Source organism: Lingula anatina, chromosome 2 (genome assembly GCF_051362555.1).
Source record: "Lingula anatina isolate TDL-2025a chromosome 2, LinAna3.0, whole genome shotgun sequence".
In the NCBI taxonomy this organism is placed as follows: Eukaryota; Metazoa; Brachiopoda; class Lingulata; order Lingulida; family Lingulidae; genus Lingula; species Lingula anatina.
In genome coordinates, this window is record NC_141768.1 from 48,362,138 (window position 1) to 48,389,905 (window position 27,768).

The window sequence follows — 27,768 nt, forward strand, 5'->3', positions numbered from 1 at the left end:
TGGCACGGGTTCATTGAACAAAAGAGGAACAAATCTTTCGAAGCATAAATGTAATTTTCTATATATTTTGTCATTTATTGGTCGTTACTTGAAGCTAATTTGCTGTCGATTACACAATGACACAGTAAAGGTATTTTTTCCCATTCTTACATTTCTAAATAACCCCTGCTCCGAAAGATGGCAGATGGAAATGGGAATTGCCCGCCAAATGATGAAGACACGGGGGTGTCAATGGTTGACGTTTTAGAAGAGGAAGAGCAACTAGAAGCAGATGCAAATGCAGTGCTGGGAGATAGCGATGATAAAAACTGCACATATGAATCGGTGAGCGTTGCAAACACACTCACCGGTTGCTCTTGCCAATGTGATCGGAATCGGAATTTTGCTGGAAAACATGAGCATAGCGTCTCCTCTCACCCTGCTAATGACTCCATGTCATTTGTATGGATAATGTCCAAACTGTCGTTTGCTACGCAAAGAAGTTTGTAAATAACATCTGTCTACTTTTTGCATTGTTAAAGTGACAATTAAGAAATATTGAGTAGGGATGAAACTGAAAGTGTGTGTGTACTGGTAGGGAGAAGAGGGGTTTGAATAGTTACAAATACTTGTGTGTTTGCACTATTGTTATATGTTATTCTACATATAATACACTTATTCAAAAGTCCACAGACTGTATTTTTCAGTTTAATTTTACTGTTGAAGTCTGCCAAGCCAAGCTTTTTATAGTCAGTGTCTGAAGAGATTGATCATCAATTTTGAAGCATTTACAACTGTCACTTTGATTAAAATGTTGATGCTATGAGCTACTGAGGTGAAACTTGTTTGACCATAAGTACTATTGAATTCTTGGTAAAATACACTTGTCTATGTTCCTCTAGGGCTATGTTCCGCGGCAGGCAGTGTATGCCTGTGCCACCTGTACTCCTGCAGTACCTGAGGGTAGCCAGCCTGCAGGGATATGTCTAGCCTGTAGCTACGAGTGCCATGAGGGACACAGCTTGTGGGAGTTGTACACTAAGAGGTACACACATGATGTGCCCTTTATTTTATACTGTTTTGGTTGAAAAACAATTCTTTTATGATATACCTGTGTCTGTATTTATCTAAATTATTCTCCTTGTGCAATTTTAAGCTTGATTATGTGGCAGTTTTATCGATGTCTTATGTCTTCGATAATAATATTGCATATTGTTCTTGGTTTGATCAAATAATTTTTTTGAATAAGATGGAATTTTATAAATTTAATCGCTATTTTTGTATTTTATTTGTTTGTAGGAATTTTAGATGCGATTGTGGGAACAGTAGATTTCCAGATTTTACATGCAAACTGTTTCCGGTAAGTTTGTTAAGTGAACGTAACGTAAAGATAAAAAGATGAAGCTTTATTTATGTGATATCACACTATTAGATGAATCACCACATGAACTCTTTCTTTTGCTAGGGTGAAAATTGAAGTAGGCTGCAGCATATTTGACTTCATTGGTTTAAATCTTATAATCAGAATTCTCAATGTCTGTTTGACTACGTATTTTGGATATGTTACAGAACAAAGAAAGTGTCAACCCAGGCAATACATACAACCAGAACTTCAGAGGCGTGTACTGTACCTGCTCCAGACCTTACCCTGATGTGGAGGACAGTGTGAGTGTTTGAGGCACTTTTAGTGGTACACTGAACTGGACTGGTTCACTCTGAGAATTCCTAACATATATTAGAGAACAATTTCATTAAATCTTATATATCCTCACATATATTGGGGAGTTTTACTTCCTCACATTTTGGCGAGTTTTACTTCCTTTAACAAGATTACGGTAATGTACCATGAATTTCGAACAGTAGAAAATAATTAAATTTGGGAAAAGATCGTTCTGGCCGAAATTCATGAAAAGGAGGTGCTCAGAACTTCCGAAAGTTCGAATTTCATGGAATTCTGTCAATTATGACCGGAAGTTGTCTGTTCGTCGCTAGGCCTTCTGTTATCTTCTCCCGACGATCTATTTAGAGTTACCATAATGTATGATTGTGTGAGTGTCGGTAATTGCGACCAAAGGTATACACGTACTTTCACCCGATCACTGTGTATGGCCCATATGCGTCCTCATCTCGCCGTTCGCGGGTCGGTGTCTCCGACGCATACGTAGCCTTCCCTGCAGAAGCCGGCCTCGGCACTACGGCCTCTCCTCCGTGCGAAGAGGCCACTACGACCGCAGATCGGTATGTGCGGCGCACAGGTAGCCTTCGCCACGGCAGCCGATCTGTGTATTACGGTCTCTCTCCGTCGTGTGCTGCGACCAAGATGACAGCTGATTGTTGTCTGCGATCAAATATATTAGGTTTGGTGGGGGGGGGGGGCGGGTTGCAGGGCCGTTTTATTTTTTTTTTTATTTTTTTTTCGCTCAGGCAACCAGCAGCAGCAACTGATTTCCTGGAGCATAGTTGCGTCAATGTACGCATTTGAAAAGCGTGTACGTTTTGTCATTGAAACCATCTTCAAACAAACGCGAGAGATAGGTAATCTAGAGTAAACCAAAAGGCAGTTTTTATATTCGTTCAAGGGACTGGAAGATCGTCAATAGGAGATAGTGAGCGATCTGAGCGCGACAATAAGCCAATTTCCACACTAGTTCAAGGGACTTCGTTACTATATTCGTCAGCAAGAGATCGTCAGCGATCCGAGCAAGCATAGAAGCTTGGACTTTTTGTCCATGCTACATGTAGAAGGCAATTTTCATGTAGTCCGCAGGATATGGTTTGCTGGTTTGCGACAGGTGCGTAACCAGACATACGCACGGATACACTGTGCGTATATAATTTTTTGGCCAACCATGAAATTATTCTCTTTAAATCTAGTGTACTTTTCAAGGAATATTATCGAAAATCCCCTTCGATTATAAGTTAATGTCACATGAATGTACAAATTCTCTGTATAATTTATATATGCACCATTGTTCTGACACCCTTCTCGTTTGCTTTCACAGAACTGAGGTAAACAATATTAGTTACCATCTGAAGTCCGATCTTAATCGTCCATCTAGCTGGAACTTGTTTTACCTCTTAATTAGAGGGTAAAGTGCCCTTCAGCTCACAGGTAGCTTTTGTCTTGAGTGTATCGAACGCGATATTTATCTCAGATAAAAATCTACCTGTGTGTTATTTCAAAGAGCTGCTCCAGCAGACCTGGGGGCACTAGATGAAACTGATCATCGGGCTAAACAAGGAGCCAGAGAAACAAAGGAAGATTGATTTTTCCTGCAAAGTTTCAAAGAATTTTGACACGGACTTGATCCAGCTTAACCCTCCAAACTAACGGGGTGGCATGGGCAATTTTTACAAAATTTACAAACAATTAAACTTAGATATATTACAATTTTATCCTCTAATATAATTTTGGGAGGCATGCACCCGCATGTAAGCTGGGTGATGTCAGTTAGCCCCTAGTTAAATAAATATACCCTTATGAGCAAGGCTTTTCCCAGCGAACCGTCCAGCCGTCATTTGGACGGCCTCTGACATCACCAGACGGCCTATATTTTCAAAGACGGCTAGACGGCTTGCGACTTTTTTTTAATGACGTCTTGGCCTGTCGGGACAGCCGTGGACGTTGTAAGAAATTTTCTTAGAGTAATTTGACGTACCTAGCTTTTATGATGCGTCACAGATGAATGGCACTACTTTGTAGTGTACGCTGATATTCAGTCACGACGAAACTACTTCCTAAAGCTTACAAAACACAATAAAATGTTTCTATGAACAAAACACTAAGCAAACTACAGGCCAATTTGTGAAAGGGGACACCTTCTGGACCTTCATACGCACGGCAACTGACAAAGCTGATTGACAAAAAGGAAAATTTCAAATTTTCAGCGATAGATCGTTCGCAATCCGAGAGAGACCAGGAGGCAATTTTCATATTTGTTAAAGAGACTTCGTAAGCCAAAGGGCGAGACGAGAACGCAATTTTCGTATCGTCAGCGTCGCAATCCGAGTGAAACGAGAAAGCTCATACTCGTTCAGTGGCTTTCGTTTGCGGCAGATTGTCAGCCGGAGATCATTCTCGATTGTTTTTAACCCTCCATCCCTCCCCATTGGAATTTATAATTTTTAAAAATATTTTTCATTTCATTTGTACATTTCAAGGGACTTCATTAGCGGAAGATCGTCAGCGGGAGATCGAGCGAGACAAGAAAGCAATAATGGTAATCTTTATTGCAGCTCTTAACATTGCTCTTTTGTTCTGTTACTGAAGTCTCTACTGTTAACAATGCTATTGTGCGCCTCAGCAAAACTACCGATTGCTATCTCACACCGAATACTGCGGTAAAGAAACAACAGCCCGACAGTAAAACTCTTAATAGATTCTCCTGTTATCTGAATGAATGGATATGACGATGTTGTTTAGCGTCCTAAACTAACTGTACTGATCGTTATCTTGCACCTTGGGCCGCACACGTAGTACTCAGGTAAAGGTACGCTAGGGCAACATTGCCGACTGTTAGATCTTTATAAGCGCGAGAATAGCCCGGTGGCCGATTTTAAGGTGTACGAAATTCACGAAATGAAGATCGCGCAAAATTGCTTACTGGCCGAAATTCATGGTCCAGAAAAAACTCCAGACGGCCGATTTTAAGATCGTTCGAAATTCAAGAGCCGTTCGAAATTCATGGCACTTTACCGTATTGTAGTCATCACTCTTATGACATAAAACAGTATAACGGGGGTTTTACGTATTTGTCCCATGTCTGCTTATCAGGATTCAGGGTATTATTTTGGGAAATATCATAAGACATACTTATAACTCATTACAGTAATTGACCAGTGTTTTGTGTACTCTGCTTGGTATGAGAAGAATGATTTATAAGAAATTTTGTACTTATGATAACTGATAGTGGTAAAGGGCATTTTAACACTGCGTATTGAACTTATATCTTGGAGTCTTAACATCTTTAATATCAGTTCAGCTTGTGCTGTATTATATTAACAGAAATAAGGTTTCTTGCTGTGTTTCAGGTAGAGGATGAGATGATTCAGTGTGTCATCTGTGAGGACTGGTATCATGGAAGAGTAAGTCTTTCTCATTTTCTCTGTAGTGGAATAACCTGTCAAGTATCAAATCACACAAAGTTGTGACCATTCATTTATTCAGACTGGTTACATCTTGGTTATCTTTAAAATCACAAGGTCACCTTGTATACTCACATAACATGCTCCTGCCCCCCTCCAGCCTCTCTCATTTAAGTATGTTGTCTCCATTTTCAGCACCTGGGCACTCCTCCGCCTCAGAACCAAGATTTCATGGAGATGATTTGTGACGGATGTATGAAGAAATGTGACTTCTTGTGGCCATATGCTGTACATAGTGTTGGTAAGGCACCAGTGCTTGGGAAAGCAAATATTGTAGTTTTATTTCTGAACAATTCGATATGAAGATTTGATGAAGAGTAGGTATTTAACTTCAGTAGAACATGGCTGATCATGGATTAATATTGATAACAGTATTTGTGCATATTTAGTTGTTCATTTAAATATTTTTCACTATTTCAGAAGTCACACAGATTGAGAAAGCTGACACAGTTGGTGTAGATGTGGAGACAGTTCAAGCTGGCAGCACAGATGCTGACACTATTGGAACCAAATCAGAATACCATAAGACTGATGCCACAGGGTCAGGAAGTCAGACAGCTGAGAGAAAAGAGTCAGAAAACCAGACAGTTGAAGCTATAAAGCCACTTTCACAAGAACACACAAATGTCGAAGCTAAAATTGAACAGAAAAATGGGCAGTGTTCCGCCAACCTGTCTGAGTCTTCTTCTCCTTCGTGTAAACTCCAGGAGTTGCAACAGAGAGACATTCCGCGCACTGCCTCTGGTGCCACCTACTGGCCAAATGGTTGGAGGGCCAAACTGTGTCTTTGTAATGATTGCACAGTGAGTTCTCACTTATCACATTTCTACTTCTAAAACAGCCAAAAACAAAGGAGTCGGCAGCAGTGGTTGTTTCACCAGTTTGGATCCATTATGATTTATATTCAGAATGGAAGGCTAGGGCTTGAGCTTTTTCTATGGAATTTTGGGTTTTCGTGATTTTTAATTCAGTTGTGAGACTTCTGGTAGTTCCTGAGAAAGTTTCTAGATTTATCACCACAATAAATGTTATCAGATTTTTCCGAAGGCCCGGGCTCATTTCTGAAAACTTGAAATTTTCACTAATTTTGTCCCAAATTCTGCTTGTATTAGTCCACTTATTATTAATATAAACATAAGGTTGGACATTTTCAGATGAGTTGTAAAAATGAGTTTTTTTTTTTTTTTTTTTTTTTTTTTTTTGTATTTGTGTAGAATTTCAGAACCTATTTAACGTAATATGAGCTTTCTGTCTAAAACTGAAAATCAGCTGTAAAATATACTTTGGTACACTTTTTAATTAAAGACAATAAAAAGTTCTATGTTGCAGTTAAATTGTCACTTAGGATAAAGATTTTCTATGATCTGAGACCATTTATGTTATTACTTTCAGAAACTGTATGAAGAAAAACAAGTGCCATTTCTCCCAGATGAAGGAGACACTGTACATGCATATGAAGAAAGGGGGCGCGGGAAGGAGCCCGGTCAGTCCCAGTATGACCGTGGCTTGAATGTACTGTCCAGTATGGGTAGAATACAGCAAGTGGAGGTCCTAAGAGGTAACTGAACTGGTGGAAAAGAGGGGGGAAGGGAGGGGTATTAGTTTCTTTGTTTTGTTTTACAACTTCGGTATGGTAATTTATTTAAGATGAAGATTTGCAGGAATTTGTCCATATGATCATAAATAGTGGGACACAGTGATGATCATTTTCATAAATGATTATAGATACATAAGGTTTATAATATTTTATTTTCTAGGATACAATGACATGAAGGAAGAGCTGACAGATTACTTAAAGAAATTTGCAGATAATGGAAAGGTAAGAAAATATGATATGGCTGAATTCCTGCTTGACCATAAGGCGGCACTGAAGTGGGTCTTAATGAGGTTTATTTTTTAACTGCACTTATTCTGTTTAAAGATATGGATTTCTAGATCCTCTTTTACTTATCCTGTATTTGTAAGAATTTTTCCATTGATTCCAGCATTGATTTCATTAATTCTTTGCCTGTCATATGACTTGAACTTCACATTATTTCCTGGATCATGCAATTCCTTGATGCACATCATCTTTTCTTTTCAGGTAATTTCTTGATATTCATCATCTTTTAAAGATGTCATGTAAATTGATATGCTATTTCAGGTGGTGCGTGAAGAAGACATAAGAGAATTTTTCACAGAACTTCAAAAGAAGAAGCGGCAGCGTGTAGAGGGACCTCCCCAGTTCCACTGCAAATGAAAGCCTCTTTTCTAAGCAAAATTGTTGGACTTCCACACTGGATGTAATCTCATTTACATCTGTAATTTAAATGTAATCCAGAATCTTTGAAAAAGATCACTTTCAATCACTTTTTGAAAACTTTTCTTTGTCATATCAGTTGCAAAAATATTCCAAAGAACACTAATTTTCTTTTCAATAATCACAATGCATTTATTTAGAGAAAAAACTATCAGATAATAACTCTTCATTACCTTGTTGCATATTTTAAGAACATTACATTCATTTTGAATTTTAAACAAATAAGATTTGAAAGTGTTTAATGTATGTAAACAAAACTTTCTGTTAGTCTAGTTTTTATTGCAAACTATTTCAGAGTTAGTGTTGCTTTAAGAATATAAGTCATATTTACTGTTGCAGTCAAACTGAACAGCTTGAAAAAATTGTTGAACTCAAAAAGTGTAAATAAATATTATAATTGGTAGTTTTATTCTCTGACTTGAATATCAAGTGGTCAGAAAAAAAAATTGAGGTTATTTCCCTTAAACATCGTGGTATATCCTACATACAGACACAAGAAAACTAATTTTATTCCTTTTTTTTTCAAGAAAGAAGGGGGGGGGGGAAGAGTTGTTTATATAAAGGAGCAGTGACCAAGATTCCCAGGCTATAGTAGCATAATTTGTTTAAATTAGACTATGTTGGGAGTAAATGCTGATAATTATTATCTTGATTGCACGTTGATTGTTTCTGTAACCAACAACAGAGCAATACTTATAATACTGGCTTATATTAGTGTTCTTCAAACACTCGCACCAAGCCAAAATTTTCATGGTTACTACAGTAGCTCTTTATTCCAGTATCAGTAAACAGTTTTTAAATAGTCTTGTTAAAGAAAGAACATTTAGACTTATCAAGTGTAGAGCTTGGAATGCTAAATAAGGAGGAAAATGCCTTTGAACAAATTGTCTGAACTTTTTCCTACAAAATCAGCATCACTCTAATTTTCTAAATTACAGAAAGGCAGAAATCCTCTAAAAGGAGGATAGGTCCTTCAAATATCTAGTTTTGTTGCTCTTCATCAATATCACAGGTACTGTATATTACCCAAAACTATGGGCTTACACCCCATTTCCATAGATTTTTAGATCGATCTATCCCTGTGGGGAGTCTCACTAGATTACTGTCAGCTTGGCCGGCTTAAGCGTCTGTCCCGCCTTCTAAAAGCTGTAAGGGGGTAATTAACTATGGTGCCCGCTCTGCTGACTGCAATTTAACGTGAACCCCCAGGGAGTTAGGTCGATCTAAAACTTAATCTTTAGATCGATCTAAATCTCTGGGAAAGCACCCTTAGTTCACAGTCAATGATATCCTTAAAGCTTTAGTCTTTAGTATAGATCACATCTTTCCCTGATAACATTAATATTATATACTGGTACAGTATAACACAGATTATGCTGTCACCCTGATCTGCACTGAGACCCATTAACAATTTAATACCCAAAGTTAAGACAGTTACTCATGACTAGTAACTTATATATCTATTTAGATTAAATAAGTAAAATGGAACATGAGATTACTGCCCGTATTTAAGAAAATAAAAGGGTTATATATTAATAATAAATAAAAACATATACATAAATATTTTGGAAAAAATATTTATAATGTACATTGTTATGTTATTTTTGGCTTAAATATTCAGGATTGTTGTGTTTCTAGATTGATAAGAGCACATTTGATCTCTTCAAACTGTTCCTGTGACAGAGAGGCCTCCTGCAGGTTGCCATCTATTTCCTCTTCTGTTATATTTTCAAATCCTTTTGTCACTGAAATGAGGAAAATTACTGTCTAAAATAATCAATTTTGACAAAAAATATAATTTACCATCAACTAAAAGTATCTTAATCCAAGATCACTTGTCCTGCACAAGGAAAAAACTGCTTTCGGAACCACTTCTATAAATGTGTTTTATTAAAATAAAAATAAAATCAACACTGAAGCTAACACGCATCATTGTCTATCAAAGGCCATGAAAATATCTCAATCACTCTGCACTCATACCTTCTACCAGGGCGGCAGATATTACAGGCACATTTTCCACCATCCACAGTTAAAAGATTGACCACATTTAGCCAGAAACATTATCTGTGAATATCTTGTAAAAAATCAATCTGTCACCCTGGTAGAGGGTACTGTACTCATGGTATCAAGGTGGATAAGTGAACAATAACAATTCCCACTCCCTTGATTTAACAGTGCCCCCATTTTAGAAATGGCAGGGAAAACCCTGAATTCCTTTTTAGATCAATTTACTTTCAATACTTCTCAGCAGTTTAAGTGTTTCAAAGTGAAAACCAGAAAGTTTTCAATGGCTTTTGAACATCACTCATAAGCAAGCATCTATAGCCTGTGATATCAGATCTTTGTAATGTTATAAAAACATTAAAAATGTTATCCTTCCAAAGCTGACATAATCATATAATAATATAAATGATAAATTCGGCAGAAATATGGGAGCAATCAGTTACCTTTAATTGGCAGGTGTCCACCAAGCTCTGCAACAGCTATATTGAATATGTCTTCATTTTTGGCACCTAGAAAATGAAGTACCCACAAGTATTACTAGCTGAGGTGATTTTGAACTATTCTGATGTATTAAGACGAAGTTTTTGAGTCCATATTAGTTCAGCTCTGTTACTGAACAGTACCTAAATTATAAACATAGAGTATCCTGAAGCTTAGCAAGACATCAGTCCAATGTCACATGACTATATAAACAACAGTAAAAACTGTTTTCTGCAAAAATACAAACTGACAATCAACTCAAAATACATATAGATATTTGTTTACATATTTAGATATTCCAAATCATATTCCTGAAAAAAGTCATGACTTCCATGTGTTTCAGTTTTATGGCTAAAAATGGGTGAATTACGTAGTTTCCAAAGTGACCTTGAAGACAGACAGCTTAGGATTTTAATATGGAAATATCATACACAAGCATGGTTGGGATACCTGACATTACTATGAACTAGTTCCTGAAAAATAAAACTGTAAAAAAACAAAATGTACACCATATATTGCTTAGTACAATATAAAGAAAAAAATGCCACCAAATCCCCCAAAAAGATAGAATAGATTGATTCAGATAAATCCTGAAGTTAGTGTGCGTGTGTTCTAACATACATGTAACATGTAAGCAAAATTGCTATCCATAACAACAATTTTTATAATCTACTCAAAATGCTACAAGCTGTCTCCATGGTTACTGGCATTTTTTCCTTTTAACGGAAACAGAAAATATCCAGTCTAATGAAAATAAAAACTGCGACAGTGTTTCGTTATGCCAGCTTTTCAAATCAATACATTTTCTCCCTTTCTTTTTGAACTGATTCACATTGTTTTCACTAGTGATTCTATTCAAAGTAATTTCAGTAAACCAGCTTCTACAAAAGAATGAGAGGAAAAATAAAACTTGGTCCAGAAACAGTTAACAACAAATGCTTCCACCACTTTCCTCCCCTTACACACCAACACCACACACCCCCTACACACGTATACCTAGCTCATCAGTGGCTGCACGACTGAAGATGCCCTCGTATACAAGATGAGCTGAAATTATCATAAATACTTAACATCTAAACATGATGTGTAAAATTCAAATCTATATTTCCAATTTTGAAAAGGCATAAATATTATATTGGGCAAGAATTACAATCAAACTTGAAAAAAAAAAAAAAAACATTGTAATTAAATATGGTCATCAAAAATAAAGACTATTTAGAGTTTTTTTACCATAAACTGGCCTCCTTGGCCATAGGTTTAGCCGAATGGTTCTGTTTTTACTGGCCCTGTCTTCACCAAATCTTGGTCCTCTCACCAACATTAGATTATGGGCAATATTCTGTCTTTGGAAATATTCTGTTATATCATATATTCTCCTGAAAGAAAGGGGACAAATTGTCATGTTTTCTCAAATATTTTCTTTCTAAAATGATCAAAGCAATGAAAAGAATACGTCTTCAGTGCATTTTGTCCAAGATGTACACTGGCCAACAGAAAAAAAAGTCTCCTATTGTAAAATTAATCGTCTCTAAAATATACCTTCTCTCCTATTGCAAGTACCATGTCTTTAAGATCAAAAGTGTGTTCATTGCTCACTTTGTACACAGATGTACATTTTCATTCAAAAATTAACTATTATCTATGGTCATTAAGAGGATCGACCTTTAACAAATTCATGTCTCGTCTGAGATGCCTCTCAATTCAATGTTAATAAAGAACTTTAATTTTACATGAAGTACCTGTATACACCTACATATATACGTACATGTATCACAATCTTTATGCTTGTCTTATTTATTTTCCTTTTCAAAATACCTTATCAAAGTCTCCATAGGAAGTTCATCTAGCTGAAAAGCAAAGCCTCTAGCAGGAGTGTCGACTAGCTCATACATCCCATCATGCACTTCTTTTACCTTCTGGAAAAGATAGCAGGACAATAAGTCAAAGGGTCATTGTTGAGAATGAAGCAACGATTCAAGCAGATAAAATATAGCAGATGCCATTTATTTTCACAAACTGGAAAACAAGGCATGATGTGACATCTCTAACTATAATCAATATGATAGCACACCTAACACATTGTTACAACAATCTCAACAGTCATTCTATTACAGTACTAAAACAGTGCAACTTGGCACTATGGATAAAATTTAACACAACACTATAAAGGCATTTGTCACCTATTGGTTTTGACCCTAAACATACATCCAGCAGAAAAAATCCTCCCCCAAAATACTGTCATTAGTCGAATGCTTTGACCCTTTTAAAGGACAATATGTTGTCAAGCTCCTTATCCACCTCAGCTCATTTTTCTTTATAGATTGTGTATCAGATATTCCCAGAAATTGCTAAGCTCCCTACTACCTGTATAATTAATAAGGTGGTGGTGTACTTACAGCATGCTCTATATAGAGCTCATAGTTACAGTAGTATGCATGCACATGCTGGTGATTTACTGAGGCATATGCACACAGACTGTTAAACCCAATTCTGAAACCACTGAAATGATAAAATATTCATATTAAGTCATATTTAAGTTTTATTTAATTATTTATAAAAATTGGATATTAAGTCATATTTAAGTTTTATTTATTTATTTATTAAAAGTGGAAAATATGTTTTCTACCAAATAAATAAAATGATACTATGAAACTTTTTACGATACATAAAAAGTGACTTATTTGGTTTTACTATCAATAATTCAAATGAAGTATGGCAAAACTTACGGGTGAGAACTCAGCAGCATCATTTCTATTGCAAGTTGTAACAACTTTGGTGTGATAACCTGCAGAAGAGAACAGAAATAACAACATAAATCTGGCCTTTAAATGTCTTTCATCACTGTGGTCTTCTAATCTTGTGGTATCCAGTTTTGCATTAACAGTCTCAGCTCCTCTAAAGCTGTTATCTAAATAGTAAATCTAACTTACATATTGTAAATCTTTCCAAACAGACATTTTATAACTTACCTGATTTGTGCAGCCATCAACATCTGGCACCAGAAGCACATTACAAAATTCTAACGGGCTGATGTTGATGATCACAAGGTTACGTTCTTTTGCTTGCTAAAATATAAAACATTTAATGATATTATATCATTACCCCATAGAGAGACTTAAATGAAACAAAAACAAGGTATGCTAGTTATAAAGTAAAACAGTTTGGCGAATAGCAACAACAACATGGACAGACGAGATCAGATGAAAGGTATATCCATATACACATTGTTCAGAAAAACTGACCTCCTCATCCTCTTTGGTCCCATTACTTATCACGTCCTTGACCCCGTTTGACCTCTGACCCCAGTGTGTGGGACACATCTCAAAAAGTATCTCTGACGGTTTGATCTTGGTGAAGTTGAATATATCAGGATTAAATGGCTGATTAACGCTGTCAATCACCTGTGGTTTTCTTCTCTCAACTCCACGCTTCACATTCAACTGAAACAATAATGACTTAGGTTCACATAGACCCCATTCCCAGAGATTAGATCGATCCAAACTAGATAGACCTAACTCCCTGGGGGTTCACGCTAAAATTAAAATAGCTGTCAGCCGAGCGGGCACAAAAGTTAATTACCCCCTTACAGCTTGTAGTAGGCGGGACAGACATTTAAGCCGGATTATCTGACAGTAACCTAGTGAGACTCCCCACGGGGATAGATCGATCTAAATGTCTGGGAATACGCCCACAGGTTCACATAGGTACAGTCAACTCTTTAAAGGCCTACTGCGCTCTAGGAACACATAGCGTTCACTGCTTTTTTTACAGTATAAAAACTATAAATCCACGTCAAAAAATTGTTCTTTTTAAGTTTTAGAGAGAAAAGATGAGATTTAGATGAGAAAATTCTGATTGGTCAGTTTCTAGTGACGTAACCCGTGGAGTAGCTTCCCACAGCTGTACTAGTAATAGTATATACTATGCAGTAGGCGACTAAACATCCAGGTGTCAGAAAAACAAATGCCACAAAGTTGTGTTGCTCCCGGGTGCCGTAATGTAGGTTACAATAAGAAAGACATCTGCTATTATATCCTGCCTGCGGATGCCGCTAAACGTAAAATTTGGCTCAATTCTCTGAAGTTAAAAAACCCCAGCACAGTGTCAAAACACGCGAGGATCTGTAGCGACCACTTCGAGCCGGAATGCTTCGTACGTGACCTGCGAGCTGAATTGTGCGGTGGAAAAGCACGGAGAAAACTAAAAGATGATGCTGTACCCAGTATATTCGATTTTTCGGAGTACCAAAATGCGACAGTAAATGCCAGAGCGCTGCCGACGAGAGTCTTACCTGTAGGATGTGTGCATGATGCGGCCGTCGAAAGGAAGAAGAGAGCAGCTTCTAGAGCCCAAAAAATAGTTCGTAGCAGAATTACGTTGTCGAATTTTTTGGTTATGTTAGTGAAAACGTTAATATTAACATGATAGTGGAATCAAATTTTTACTCGACATACTGCTGCACTGATCACGTGTAAGGCAGAAGTAGCGAGGTAAGTTGCAGAGGTGTGAAATGTAGTGTCCGATGCTATCAGTCCGATATCTTTGGCCTTTTGTCCACTGACCTGGCTCTCCCGGAATGACACTGGTAAACTGCACGGGTGTGAAAAATAATGTTAGCTGTCACACCAGCATGTATTAGGTAACTTTCTCTTATCAGTCGGGATAAGAACGTTCAGCCGACGCGACAGATGGGCAATGTGTGAAAAACTGTGTTCGCTGCCCTGCTTCCAAACCTTTACTGTTAACATAGTTTTGGTGTATTTTGTTGGTTAATAAATGATAACCACGTGGGGAATTCATCTTCTTTTGTGTATCTATCTTCAAAAGTTTGAATTTATAAATGATCATGTAGTGATCAATTGCGTGTATCGCTTTTAGTTTGCACTGCTAGCAAGCGGATAGCTGAATCGAATATGGCTTTCTGAGCCTTGACGCTAGTGACGTCACTCGCCTTAAAGCGCCACCACGCGGGAGTATCATAAACTACATTCACACCTGCATAAAATCGGTTTTAAAAACTAAATAAACGTAAGAACTTTTTTTTCATTACTCAAAAATGACTTTTGGGCACCTAACGGATAGTTTTAACCCGTTTTTTCATCACAGTATACCTTTAAGGGTGCATTCCCAATAAAACTATTGTACCAGGTAGATCCAACTCTTCAGGGATTCCATTGAATGCAATCAGATTAACAGAATGACAAGCCTCCTCCAGCAGCTAAGAGGTGATACGTTTTCATGTGTGTAAGGTGAGATCTGCAGACTGATGAAGATCTGTCAACTGAATAATACCTATATCATCTGCTCCTCAGGAAATTAAAGAAATGTTTTTTCAACTGATATGAATTGGTGAAAAGTTCTATATATGGACGGTGGGTGGGGTGGGTTGGTGGCTGAGGAGGAGAGAGGGGTTGTTACAGAAGGGAAATGGCAGATGTATAAAGGAGATTACCTGGGACACATAATGTCTCTTGCCTGGAATGACACGGGTAACAACATGGTCCAAAGTATAACGGAAATGTCCCCCTTCCATAGCTTGGGTCCACTTACACTGGAGCATTTGATCAAACTCAAAAATAAAATAGTATTAAATCATTCATTGTCTCCAGGGTTTTTTCTTGGCCAGTTGAGCCATTGGTTAGATTATGTTAATATGAATATTACTGACATTATGCAAAGATATTGAGCTACAACACAGATTTAATTGACATATTTTATTATATACAGTCTGTAGTACTATATATATATTCCCAATGTGGCAATGGCAGTATGATATACATGTACTGAGTGATATGCATCAAAGATACTAGCTACCCACCAAAATTTGTGTTCTTTGCCACTTCCTCTCCCAATCATAAAACAAAGGTTACATAATATCAATAGTACACACGTCAATAATCCATTAACGAATGTAAACACAACCATGATCGTACGTGGCGGTGACCGAGTTTAGGACAATGTGTAAGTATAATTGTGAACTTGAGTGTAATCTAACATCGGTTATCTACATGTACAAGTCTATATAGCGTTCATGATTCTTAATTTTTTACCTTACTCAAATTCCATTCCTTCTTATCATCCCATGGCGGGGTACATAGCGTAAAATCATCCGAGGAATACTGGAACACTGTATTTGCCATGACTACAGCAGCAGCAGCAGTTTCAGTGACAGGTGTCAACTTCACGCTTCAGGTATAGCAACCTTGACCTTAACACGACCAACTCCACCCACAGCCTCGACTTCAACTAATATTTCAAAGCAGCTTCAGAATGAGATAACGAGGTTATTATGCCTTGAAAAGGGGGCGGGGGATAAGATGCCTTGAACACGCTTAAGTGAGTGGCTAAATCATGAAACTTTCGAGTAGTACTACTAAACTGATCCGTAATTTTTCATTTTTGTTTGTGAATTACTGTAGATCTAAACAATTATCGTTTGTTTTAATTAATCTTTACTGGGGGGAGGGGCATTATAATTATTATTGTGATAATTATTGTTTTGCATTTTTGGGTTGATATATCAAAACGTTAAAGCACTGTATATGCTTTGTGGTATTTTACTGCATCCGTGATGTTTTCTGAAAAAAACAAACAAAAACAAAAGTTCTCCCACTCACGAATCATTGCAGCACCTGTCCCTGTACTTGGACTCGACATTTTGTAACATTAATTAAATAATTGACTTCTGAACCTTTGCCCACCATATGTCTTCAATTGAATATGACTTTGGGGCGTTTTCTAGTGCAGATAGTATGCCTTTGATAATGCAGCACAAGAAATAGTCATATGATGACCATTTAGACATTCTTTATTTTCAATTTTAATATTTTCCATGTAATTATCAAAATATATAACCATAAAACATTAACATATGGTTGATAATCACTTATCAACAACAGTATTCATCATCTATTTAACTAAAACATCAAGATTTTATAAAATGATGAAATCTGCACTTGTTAGACTACAAAGGACACCATCTACAGTTAAAAGATGCTGAATTGAACAAAGTTTTAACCAAAGCCATATCTACTGTACATGTAGTTGAATTAAATTGATATAAAAGTCATAATCAACATAACAAAATTATAGCTCTAAATAACTTGACAGTACATTTCAAGTTATGGTGAGCAAAAATGGATTTGTGTGTTTAAAAAAAAAATTACATACCAGTATTCCTATTCACATTTTATACAAACTGTGAAAATGTTCTTTTGGATAGAATTAATTATAACATACAAATGAACCTAGATCTTACCTTTTACAATGACACTGTAAAATCAATTTTAAAGCATTCCATTGGTAGCTTTTACAGTGAAAACTAATAACCTGGCCTCCTGAAGGACATGTATTCTTTACTTTAAAATTGTTCAAAAATTTAGTTTAGAATCAGAAAAAATGCGCTATTTTAGCATGCAGCATATATGTAACTAAGCAGCATTGTAGCATGGAATAAATATTACAGTTGAGACAAAACTGGATCACTGAGATAATGACTAACTTTCCAACAAGCCCAGTGTTGGTTGTACCTGAACGCCATGTTATTTTCCACATGGAAGTAAATTGGTTAATCTCAACTTGGTGGATGAACAATGGCTATGTATAATTTTACAAAAAAAAAAAAAAAAAAAAAAATACTATTGCAATGTTCTCTAAAGTACCCCTCCTAAAAATAGAAAAAAAATAAAGAAATTACTCCCATAAAAATGCTAGTTAGGCTAGACAAAACCTTTATTTGTAAGAAATCATTTTTTTGCCACTCTTATTTTTGTGCACTTTTTCTTCAAATGGAAATATGCATTTGGCATCAGTTTATCAAGTGAGAAAATTCAAAGCACCTGGAAACCCCTTTTTTTTTTCAGAGAGTATCTGCAAGATAACCAATTTATTAATTTGGACTGGCCTTGTTTATTTTTGCCTTAATTTCTGAAGTCTAACCTTTGCACAAGGAAGAATTAGCAGATGTGTGTGAAATAATCAAACTTTAGAACGGGCATTGACAATTAACTATAAACTTAACACTATGTTCATTTCTAGGTTATATGAGATTTCTTCTCATTTTCAATAAAATCAGACACTATACAATGGTAAGGCACAACCTTGCCTTAAAATAACCAAAACATTTCCAGTACAGACCTAACCAATATTAGTGTTGATATGTACAATAATACATTTCTAATTGTTTTTAATGCTAACCCCCCCCCCTCCCCCCAAAATTATCTTTTTCCAGGGAATTACCTTATAATGAAAAAATACCACATAAGCAAGAATTTGGGCTTAAATTTAGCTGCCAATATGCAAGTGTCATTGCATTCAATGTATTTTTATCTTCAATTAGATCATTTAAGCCGTTTTGAGAGGTCTTAAGTGCCTCTGCCTACTATCACTACTAGAAACTTCAAAAGGGTGGATTCTTGTCAACCTATATAAATTGTAGACCATGAGTTAGCATGGATCAAACTTTATCTACAGAAAGGAAACTGTGTGGATTGCGTACTGAGACCGAAGCACTTTGATACACGAGACCCGTGGTTCTCTCTGTAAGTATCCCATCATGCTGCACAACCTTGTATCCAATAAATATAGCAGATACATATAAAGAATATTAATATTGCCTTCCATATTCTGAATTATATGAGATTATATGGACTGACTGACCTGGGAATTATACTAGTTCAATTAAAGCATGGATACACAGACTTCTAGCTACTTACATCTAAACATGGAGAGGATCAAAGAATAATTACACAATACCGAAAAATCGTAGAATTCTATAATGATTTTATCACCCATAAGATATTTTCAGTGTTTTTGACAACGAAATAAATATGAATTATCAACAGACACATATTGCATAGATATTTATCATTAAATTATAGGAGGTTCCCAGTTAACCATTTGAAAATCAAGTCAGAATTTGTCAAACGCCAGCACAGCTCAGGTCCTTGTGTTACAGCCCTTCCCTCTGATCCCCTTCTACATATAATCAGAAGAGGCCTGGCAGGTGCCCTGTAGTAACCTCTATGGTGAACCGTCATTGCATGCACCTCAAGAATAATATTTTATATTCTGCCACAGATGTTAAAACAAGGTGTATTTAATGTCTTATCTCAGTATTATTGACTGTAATATTCCTAATGAATCCGTCAATATACAAACAAGACACACAGTGTCTATCCATCAAAATAAACGACACAAAACTGTTTTGTATACTTAACTGATTCTAAGACTAGAGTTTTGAATTATCTTATGCTGAAGAGTTTGTCATCTTATCTCTAGGATAAATTTGTATGAAACAGGAGCAAAGGTATATCCTGCCATTCAATTTTTTACAGATCATTTCTAGGCAAATCTCAATAAAACTGTTTTATGGTTTGCCATAACGCAACATCTGTTCAGGAGTCTCTTGTATCCACAGTCTGGAGCCTCTGACTTGTAAGCATGGATTTTCTTTCAAGACGTATTTAGCTTACAAGGATATCAGGTAACTATAGCTGCAGGATGGTGGCTTGCACATGCATGAAAAAAAGTCCAATAAAAAAATCACAAATTTTAAAAGAGCTGAAGTTTAAATCCAACTGGTGACAGTTTAACCTTCCCAGAAGTCTTTCACACCTCTGCCATGATGAGTCAGCAAAATTAGTACTAGGATTTGTACTACGGTGGGTGGGAGTTCCAACCTGCCCTCCTTAGATCTGTCAATCACTACTGTACTGTTATTCCTGCTCTGCCAGAGTTCGGTGAACCGATGGGTGACGTGGGCACACCCCCATTTACATTATGTTCTTTAGGAAATATATTGTTCACTATTGGTTTAATTTGTTCCCATACTGCAGCAATCTGTAATAAAAACAGCACAAACTATGTTACATCTGATGGAATTAAAAGCAATAACATTATCAGTATGTTACGACTGATTTTCCTTAAAATTATCTAGAGTAGTAGTCAGACAAAGGGAAATATTGTGGCAATATGGCAAATGTTTTGCATTCAGCTTAAACAACAATGAGTTTATCAAACATGTTCAATAATTTTTACAAATACTTTTTCTCTATAAAAACATTTATCAATAGTTTTAGATAAATTCAAAGATTCAAAGTCCCTGTATATCAAATCAGACAGAATATATACTTTTCTCTCACAGAATCCACGACTTAAAGAGCTCCCTTTCTCCCACTCACCTCTGAGCACCCTTTAGCCTCATTGTTAATCATGGCTTCTATGACTATAAACAAAGTCTCCATGTTGGCATGGATTAACTGGACCTCCATCTGGAGACAATGGAGGGAGAAGTAATTGCGGTTTTCCATATTGCTGATTTGACTCTCTTGCTGGAAGATCAAGTGAACAGGTCAATGACCACACCACACAATATATTATCTTTCCCAGTTACAGAGTGATAATGAAGACTGAATTGCTGTTAGGGTGAACATGCTTATTTATAGAGAATTTCTCCTTCAGAACTATGAGACTCTGGGTGTTTGAATGGTGTGATATTACTATCATACATGTTCTTTAATATAGCATGTCACCTTTCAGATCACATTTTGTTTACTTGACTTCTTTTAATGTTCCAGTAAGCTTTTACATGGTGTTTTCTTACCTCTAATATCCTGGCTTCTAACTGTTCTACTGCTTCTGACTGAAATGATATATTTCACAAGATTTTCATAATCATAATAATGAAAAGATTTTTGAAAATTGCTGATGGGGGATTCCCCTGTCAAAAATTAAAATTACTTAGTAGCATTACTTTTTATTATTTTCATTAAGTAAAATCATGTACATATATATATATATACTTTTTTTTTTTTACAAAACCCCTTTTAAAATTATAATTTAATTTTATGTTGCTTTCTTTGACCCAATTATACTTTGACTATAAACATTCATTTTTGTTTCAAACATTTTTGGATAATCATAAACTGTGCCACTGTTAAGTACGTGTATAAGTCATAAAATAGATTTCAGAACTTTACAAGCTTCTCAAGGTGGCCTAATATTACCTCTGAGCCTTGCACCGTGGCCGTCATCTTCTTCTTCTTGTACTGGCCCATCTTCTGTATCGCCCTCTGGTGGTCCTGTAGAACTCCTTTCTCATGCCGTTCACACAGGTCCTGAAGTAACAGGGGACTGGATTACATGCATTTTTAATTTTCACCATTGAAAAAAAAAATTGATAGAGGGCAAACATTTCATTATATAAAACATGTACAATGTGTTTGTGATATAAGAAATGAGAAAGCTCAGCGCACTAGATGATAAAGACAAAAGGATGAGACTGTCATGTAGTGAAAAAGGCAGATAATATGGCAAGCCTGAAGGGATCTAGGAAAATCTCATCCCTGTATAGAGGTCTGTTCCTGTCAGCATTAACTTTGGATAGAGGATATAAAATATATTTTCATTTTTTTCTTTCAGGTATTTCTTACCTTAAATGCACTAAGTAAGTCGAAGTACATGTATAACTGCCCCACTACACTATCCTGGATGACTGACGCCTTCACAAAATAATAATAAATATTTTAAGACTAAGAACAATGAAAATAATATTACTAAGACTTGTAACAACAATCTTAATATGTGCATTTCACCAAAAGCAACATAAGTCCGTTACCCTCTTTTTCAAAAAACAAAAACAATCCAGGGTTACATGACTTCAAGATATTCCCCAAGACATATTTCATACACATTTTATCTAAAAACATAACCCCGTTGTCTAGTCAACATCAACATTGTTTACTCCCAGATCAAAGTAATATTTATAACTTGTACTGAGAATATTTGTTTTTTATTTATGTCAAACAGACATCAACACAGGCTCAGAAATATTACTGATTATTACTTTATGCCAGTACCACAAGATCATGCAATCCACACTAGATAAAAATTTCAAAGCTCTTCACCAGATAGAGCCTGTCTCAGTATGTCCACACTTACCTGTGAAGTGGCTTTGTCTGCAAGGGTGGCAAACTCTACAGACAGGTGTTTGAACCCCTTCTTCAGGTGGGACCATGTGTCATTGGTTCCTGTCGCCCAGGGGGACACGGGGGTGTCGTCACTACTCAGAGCACTGGGGAGATATATGGAGGATCAGAATATGTGAACTTTTTTTCAAATCTTCCACCAAAGAGAAAAACAACAAATTAAAAGAGAGCAAAATGAAGCAAGGAAGTTAAGGAATTAAAGATACATAAGAAACCCATTTAATTTAATTTAATGACTTTATATAATTAGTAAAACTGGTCACAAAAATTGCCCAAGCTATGCAATTCTCTAAGCCTAGCTGAAAGCATATAGCTGTTGCATACTTTAAAATATCTCACACAGTGAGGCCACCTCAATGACGCACCTCAATTCCTTCCCAAAATGCAGCATGTCCCCTGCCTCCTGCGTGGAGCGTAGCACCATTCTCTCTGTGACATCTATCAACTTGTTCACACTTGAGTACAGTAGATAGATATGCTGTTTACTGTGGGATAATTGCATCTGTGTGTCCATTGGCACTATATCCTAGTTAATGAAATATTAACCATCAGGGCCCTTGTATTAACTAATATGTCTGTGCCACATTTTATTTAAAATGAGTTTAAACTGAACAAATCAATATGATCAGTGTCACTGTATATTCAATTTGTGCCAAATGCTCGGAGTAGTTCAAATATACTTAATGTAAATGACTACTGCCAATTGTTAACAATAACTTGCACTGATAAGAATGTGCATGAGCAAACATATATAATGCATTTATTATGTATATAATTGACTTTATAATGGGTAAAATAAAGTACTGATTACCTTTGCTTTTGAAGCCAGTTCACTTGTCATAAATTCATCTGGAATTCCTTTAAAGTGTTCTTTTATTTTGTGTTGCATCTCCTGAAAATACAGAGATGAATTAAGAGATATTTTTAACATGTCAGAAAATGAAAGTGAAACCAAATGTCATACTCTATATTCCTATACAATATTTTTAAATTGGCTGGTCTAACTACTGGTATCAGCTTCTTTGACTGACAAAATATTGTTCCTCCTCAAGCATCTAAGGGATAAATAACTATTGTGTGCTGATTAAGCTTATTCCACTGATTGTACTTTAGCGAGAATCCCCAGAGTTGGGCCGACCCAGCTAGTATGATGTGTGAATCTGAATGCGCCCTAAGACAGCACTTACTGAGCCATTGTAAGTCAGGAAGAACCTCATCAACTTGTCATCTCCCATTACTGGGTGCCTGGCGACTAGGTTCAGGTAACGACGCAGACATTTTCGTCTGTGTTCTATGAATTCTCTACTTGCTGTAACACAAAGAAAAACCATGTTGTATTCAGCAGCGCTACTGATTATACAATTTGAAAATACTATTCAAAAAGGGCTCAATTATTTATTTATTTATTTAAGCAAACTGAATATCAATCAAACATCTAACAATACCTACGAGCAACATAAATTAATCACGTCTTAACAAAATAAAAATATAAAATCGATATGCCTACCTCCCATCATTTTCTTCGGTGGCAGGCGTGGAATCATTCTATAAGGAAACCTCAATAAAAGTAGCTCATGCAACGCCAAGAAGTCATTGTATCTTCTCAGTACAGTAACCTTGAATTTCTGTGAAAAAATTGACAGGAATGCTTGTTTTAATTCTGAGCAATATAAACTAAAAATCCATGAATACAGTATCTGCTGATTTACCTACATATATATAAACATTGTAATAACACAGCTGGCTACGCTGGTACACACTAAGTTAAGCCACCATAACCAAGAAACACGTCCACAGTCCACACAAATGACATATATACACTGTTATTAATGTCTTCAGTGACCCCAAATAATTACTACAACCCTCAATTATGTCCCAGTTCTACCCACCTACTCAAGATTTTTGTATAATTTTAGACTTCTGTAGAGGTCAATTCTCTTTCTGTATAATTTGAAATGCAATCCTAACCAGCATGAGAGGGGTATTACCAAAGTATCAGGAGCTGAGTGTCAACATACTCAAACATAATGGAATTATGCCACAGTATGGTGTCTGTACATGACTCAAAATGTCAAAGTGAAAGTATTAAATACCAAATAAAAGTCATGAGCCTAAGTTTCAAAAGAAAATAAAATAAAAACCTCATTTATAACCAGATTTTATTGCAGATCTTGAAGAATCTCAGGAACCATCATAATTGAATTTAAAAATGCAGAATTCTGTGTTTCAGCAGAAAAAGCTCATGTCTGAAATATAACAAGCAAATATTTTCTTTATTTATCCATGTTCTTACCTGACTAGTCACTTCATATTCCACATGTTTCATGATGATGCCTTTCTTCTCTGGGACTCGTTCAACTTTTATAGTATCTAAGAGGCAAAGTTCTTTATAATTATAACCCAGCACATTGGGGTTCTTTTCTCTCCTAACTCTCATGCCTATGGCTTTCAAATCTGTCAAGTCTCCTAGCTGGGGCTTTGGTAATTCTGTAGGAAAATTAAAATAAATGTTGATATAATTGCTTGAAACAAGAATCCTGTATCATTGTAATATTTGAAAATATTACTGGTTGTTAGTATAATTCTGGAAAATATATTTCAGCTGTTTTTGTCCCATATTACAATATGTTTCATGTAAGTGAAAGACTTACCTTTCACTACTTAATCAGAATACATATATTTATTTTAAAGCAAACTTAAAATATACCAAAAACCAAATGACTTTCTTTACTTTTACAGAGATCTCTCTTTCACAATCATTCCCCCACCTTGATCTGAGTAAGTTTCTAACAGTTTTTCACTGATGGCTTTTCCCTGCTGTGCCATAGCAGTCAGTGCTAGAGCCTTGTACAATCCAGTCCTACTTAGGTAACCTTGCTTGTTGTCTACTAGATCCCAGATCTGTACACAAAATGTAAAATTAATAATAAAAACAATAAATATAATGATAATAATTATTAATACAATGAATGGTTGAAAATCTTCCATGGGTGTGACATTCCACAAAAAAGTGACGGTCAGAATTCAGTCAGTGCTTCACACATTACCTTGTCAACTTTTTGTAATTATATCTTATTTCTTTCCACATTTAAAAGCAAAATAATTTAAAACAGAGACAAGTCAAAATTATGCAAATTTTGCACACACTGTGAGCTTCACGGATGTGACTAAGAGTCACCTTTTGTGGAATGACCCATATACATGTACAACCCCCATCCTACATGAAACTTGTGCTTTTTTATTGCTTGTAGAAATTATTAAATAAACGATTTGCCCATAACCGACACTATAAAAAGACCATCATATATATATATATATATATATATATATATATATATATATATATATATATATATATATATATATATATATATATATCATTTCTTCATAGAACTAACGAAGCTAAACAACCAGAGTTATTATATTAAGACTCCGGTATATGAAAACAAAGAGGACTAAACTAGATAACTGTGATGTTACTTTCATATAACAACAAACACTACACCAACTTCCTAGCTGAAGAGCATTTTCGGTAGAATAGCCTGAAATACTCAGGCTTAAACCAATAATATTTTCTACATAAGAAATTGTGAATTGTTAACACACACACACACACACACACACACACACACACACACACACACACACACACACACACACACACACACACACACACACACACACACACACACACACACACACACACACACACACACACACACACACACACACACACACACACACACACACACACACACACACACACACACACACAGGCCATTTCCCAGTTTTGCATACACTAATATAAAGTGGTCAGTAAATGTAGATAAGAATTTTATATGCCAGGCTTAATAAATGACCCAAACACTGCATCATATATCTCAAGTAGACATTTATACCTGCTGTTTTTATGACCTGTCTGAATTATTGCAGTCAAACAGATTAATCAATTGCTGACATTTATATCCTACGCATATCATTAAATGAAAACAACTCCCTATGGACATAAACATCCATCAGCAAGTGAATAAATAAATAGAATACATGTATCTGTGTTTAGTTGTGGGCTTCTGGTGATGCTGCTGACTAATATATAAAACTAAGCCACTAATTAGTGAATACATGAAGCTTGCGTAATTTTATTGTGTAAGAGGTATAGAGATTAAAATCTTACATGTTGTACATTCTGTTTGGGGAACTAAACAGACAGAAACATGGGTTTAGTGAAGCTGCAGGTTTTTATCCTCTAACCAAATTAATGCATTTGGACTGTCAGGGTAAATGCTCTCATTTAAAACAGACCAAATGTAAAGGTTACAACTAATGGACAAACTAAAATATTCTGAATAACTGAATACTAGTAAACTGCTTTTTAGCTATTATTTTATTAGATAAAACATTAATTTTCCCACTTAACTTTACCTTTATCAAATATAAATACATAAATATATACTTTTTTACCATTAAAATAATTTATATACTAGTAAATAAATGTATAACAGGATGACAGCAGGCTATTACTTTAATTACTCCTTTTGGGCCAATGACATCCAAATTTGTTAGAGATCAGAAAAAAAAACAGTGGATCAGAAGTCTTTGTAATTCTGCTTTAAATTATCTATAATTGAGTTAAAACATTTTATACATATATCAGTTGAAAGAAAACAAAGGAACAAAATAAACAAAATCCTAAAAGTAAAACCATAAGATTTTGCACTAGAATACAACTGACCCTTTCCTTTCATTGCACCATGATTAAATGCATGCAAAAAATCCCTTTCAATATACAGCTACTGTCATCTATTCTACAATAATGAGAAAATGAAAGACAGGATTGGTTTAAAAAATTTTGCACTTGTATTCATGGAAACTGACAGAACACACCAAATCAAAAGTTTTGTTAAATCAAATTTAAAACATTCAATACGGGATCTATATTTTAGGCTTATTTTGACCATTTAAATTAACTTAGGAGAATTTAAATTTGAATACTGATTTATCAAAAAAAAAAATTCAAATGATTTACAGAATGAATTGCTCATCAAAGTAAAGTACAACCCCCCCCCCCCCCCCAACTAGCAGTGTTATATCTTATTATTTCCAAATACAGATTATTGGGGGATGATATAATATCAGCTTTATCTAAGCCACAGAAGTGACAAATGCGTTTGATAATTTTCAGCATAATCAGCTGATTGAAATGAAATAAATTATGCTAATGTAAACACAATTAGAAGTCATAAGGTGACAGGAATGAACACCTGTATCCCCGTGGTACAGAGATATGTTACATTGTATTTTATCAGTTAGTATGGATGGAGATACGCCCACCACCTGAGGAATTTACTTACAATAAAGTTCACGCTTTGGAATATTATAATAACACGAATATTATTGCCACATACGTAATTAGTTGTAGTGTATCAAAATATAAATAACCCCATTTTTTTAGAGTTGCGAATGCTGAGGTATCACATGAAAGAGACCTCACCTGCATCAGGGTTTGTTTGGGGAGGCTGGACTTCACGAGTAAGTTGATAAACATATCGCGATCCACTTGCTCTTGATTTGGGCATACTATGTCGTAGATCTCCCTGTAGAAGGGTGGCACCGACCCTGAAATGGAAGAAAATTATGTAAACCTTGCATCAACTGTAGTGTCTCATTGTAAGTGTAATGATTTCACTTCAATAACAGCACGCAACTGCAGGTTCTCTTACCGAACGTCAAGTCGGCGGCCATTTTCAGTATCTAACCAATCATATGACCCAAAAATGAAGGTCGCACCTTGCGTGCTTGACCTATTTTTGAATATCATGTGACTGTTTCTTTTTCTGTTTCTGATTTTGTCTTTCATATATAAAGAAAAACAAT

The 27,768-nt window shown here is 35.7% G+C and overlaps 3 protein-coding genes across 5 annotated transcripts; 1 reads left to right on the top strand and 2 right to left on the bottom strand.

Moving 5' to 3' along the window:
* Positions 1 to 73: 73 nt before the first annotated feature.
* Positions 74 to 7,826, top strand: LOC106159714 (putative E3 ubiquitin-protein ligase UBR7). Its single transcript, XM_013536092.2, has 10 exons — positions 74 to 324; positions 882 to 1,024; positions 1,279 to 1,339; positions 1,549 to 1,644; positions 5,011 to 5,064; positions 5,260 to 5,365; positions 5,545 to 5,927; positions 6,517 to 6,682; positions 6,882 to 6,943; positions 7,268 to 7,826. Exons 1-10 carry the CDS (start codon positions 178 to 180, stop codon positions 7,361 to 7,363), a joined length of 1,314 nt encoding a protein of 437 aa, XP_013391546.2. The 5' UTR covers positions 74 to 177; the 3' UTR covers positions 7,364 to 7,826.
* On the bottom strand, positions 7,809 to 16,121 carry LOC106169828 (GDP-D-glucose phosphorylase 1). Of its 3 annotated transcripts, none has more exons than XM_087003406.1 (11): positions 15,958 to 16,121; positions 15,360 to 15,476; positions 13,150 to 13,347; positions 12,877 to 12,972; positions 12,634 to 12,692; positions 12,304 to 12,406; positions 11,723 to 11,823; positions 11,138 to 11,283; positions 10,904 to 10,954; positions 9,871 to 9,936; positions 7,809 to 9,168 (listed from the first exon to the last, which is right to left on the bottom strand). In XM_087003406.1, exons 1-11 carry the CDS (start codon positions 16,045 to 16,047, stop codon positions 9,041 to 9,043), a joined length of 1,155 nt encoding a protein of 384 aa, XP_086859532.1. In that variant the 5' UTR covers positions 16,048 to 16,121; the 3' UTR covers positions 7,809 to 9,040. The 3 variants fall into 3 exon arrangements, with proteins under 3 accessions (XP_086859532.1, XP_086859533.1, XP_013404908.3); XM_087003407.1 differs by having other exon boundaries at positions 15,963 to 16,112; XM_013549454.3 differs by lacking the exon at positions 10,904 to 10,954.
* Positions 16,122 to 16,697: 576 nt separating this feature from the next.
* Positions 16,698 to 27,754, bottom strand: LOC106159690 (sorting nexin-8). Its single transcript, XM_013536069.3, has 14 exons — positions 27,615 to 27,754; positions 27,386 to 27,510; positions 24,663 to 24,795; positions 24,188 to 24,381; positions 23,402 to 23,519; positions 23,082 to 23,203; positions 22,706 to 22,786; positions 22,260 to 22,420; positions 21,848 to 21,980; positions 21,340 to 21,408; positions 20,914 to 21,024; positions 20,511 to 20,549; positions 20,089 to 20,238; positions 16,698 to 19,747 (listed from the first exon to the last, which is right to left on the bottom strand). The coding sequence occupies exons 1-14, from the start codon at positions 27,634 to 27,636 to the stop codon at positions 19,613 to 19,615; spliced, it is 1,593 nt and encodes a 530-aa protein (XP_013391523.2). The 5' UTR covers positions 27,637 to 27,754; the 3' UTR covers positions 16,698 to 19,612.
* Positions 27,755 to 27,768: the final 14 nt, after the last annotated feature.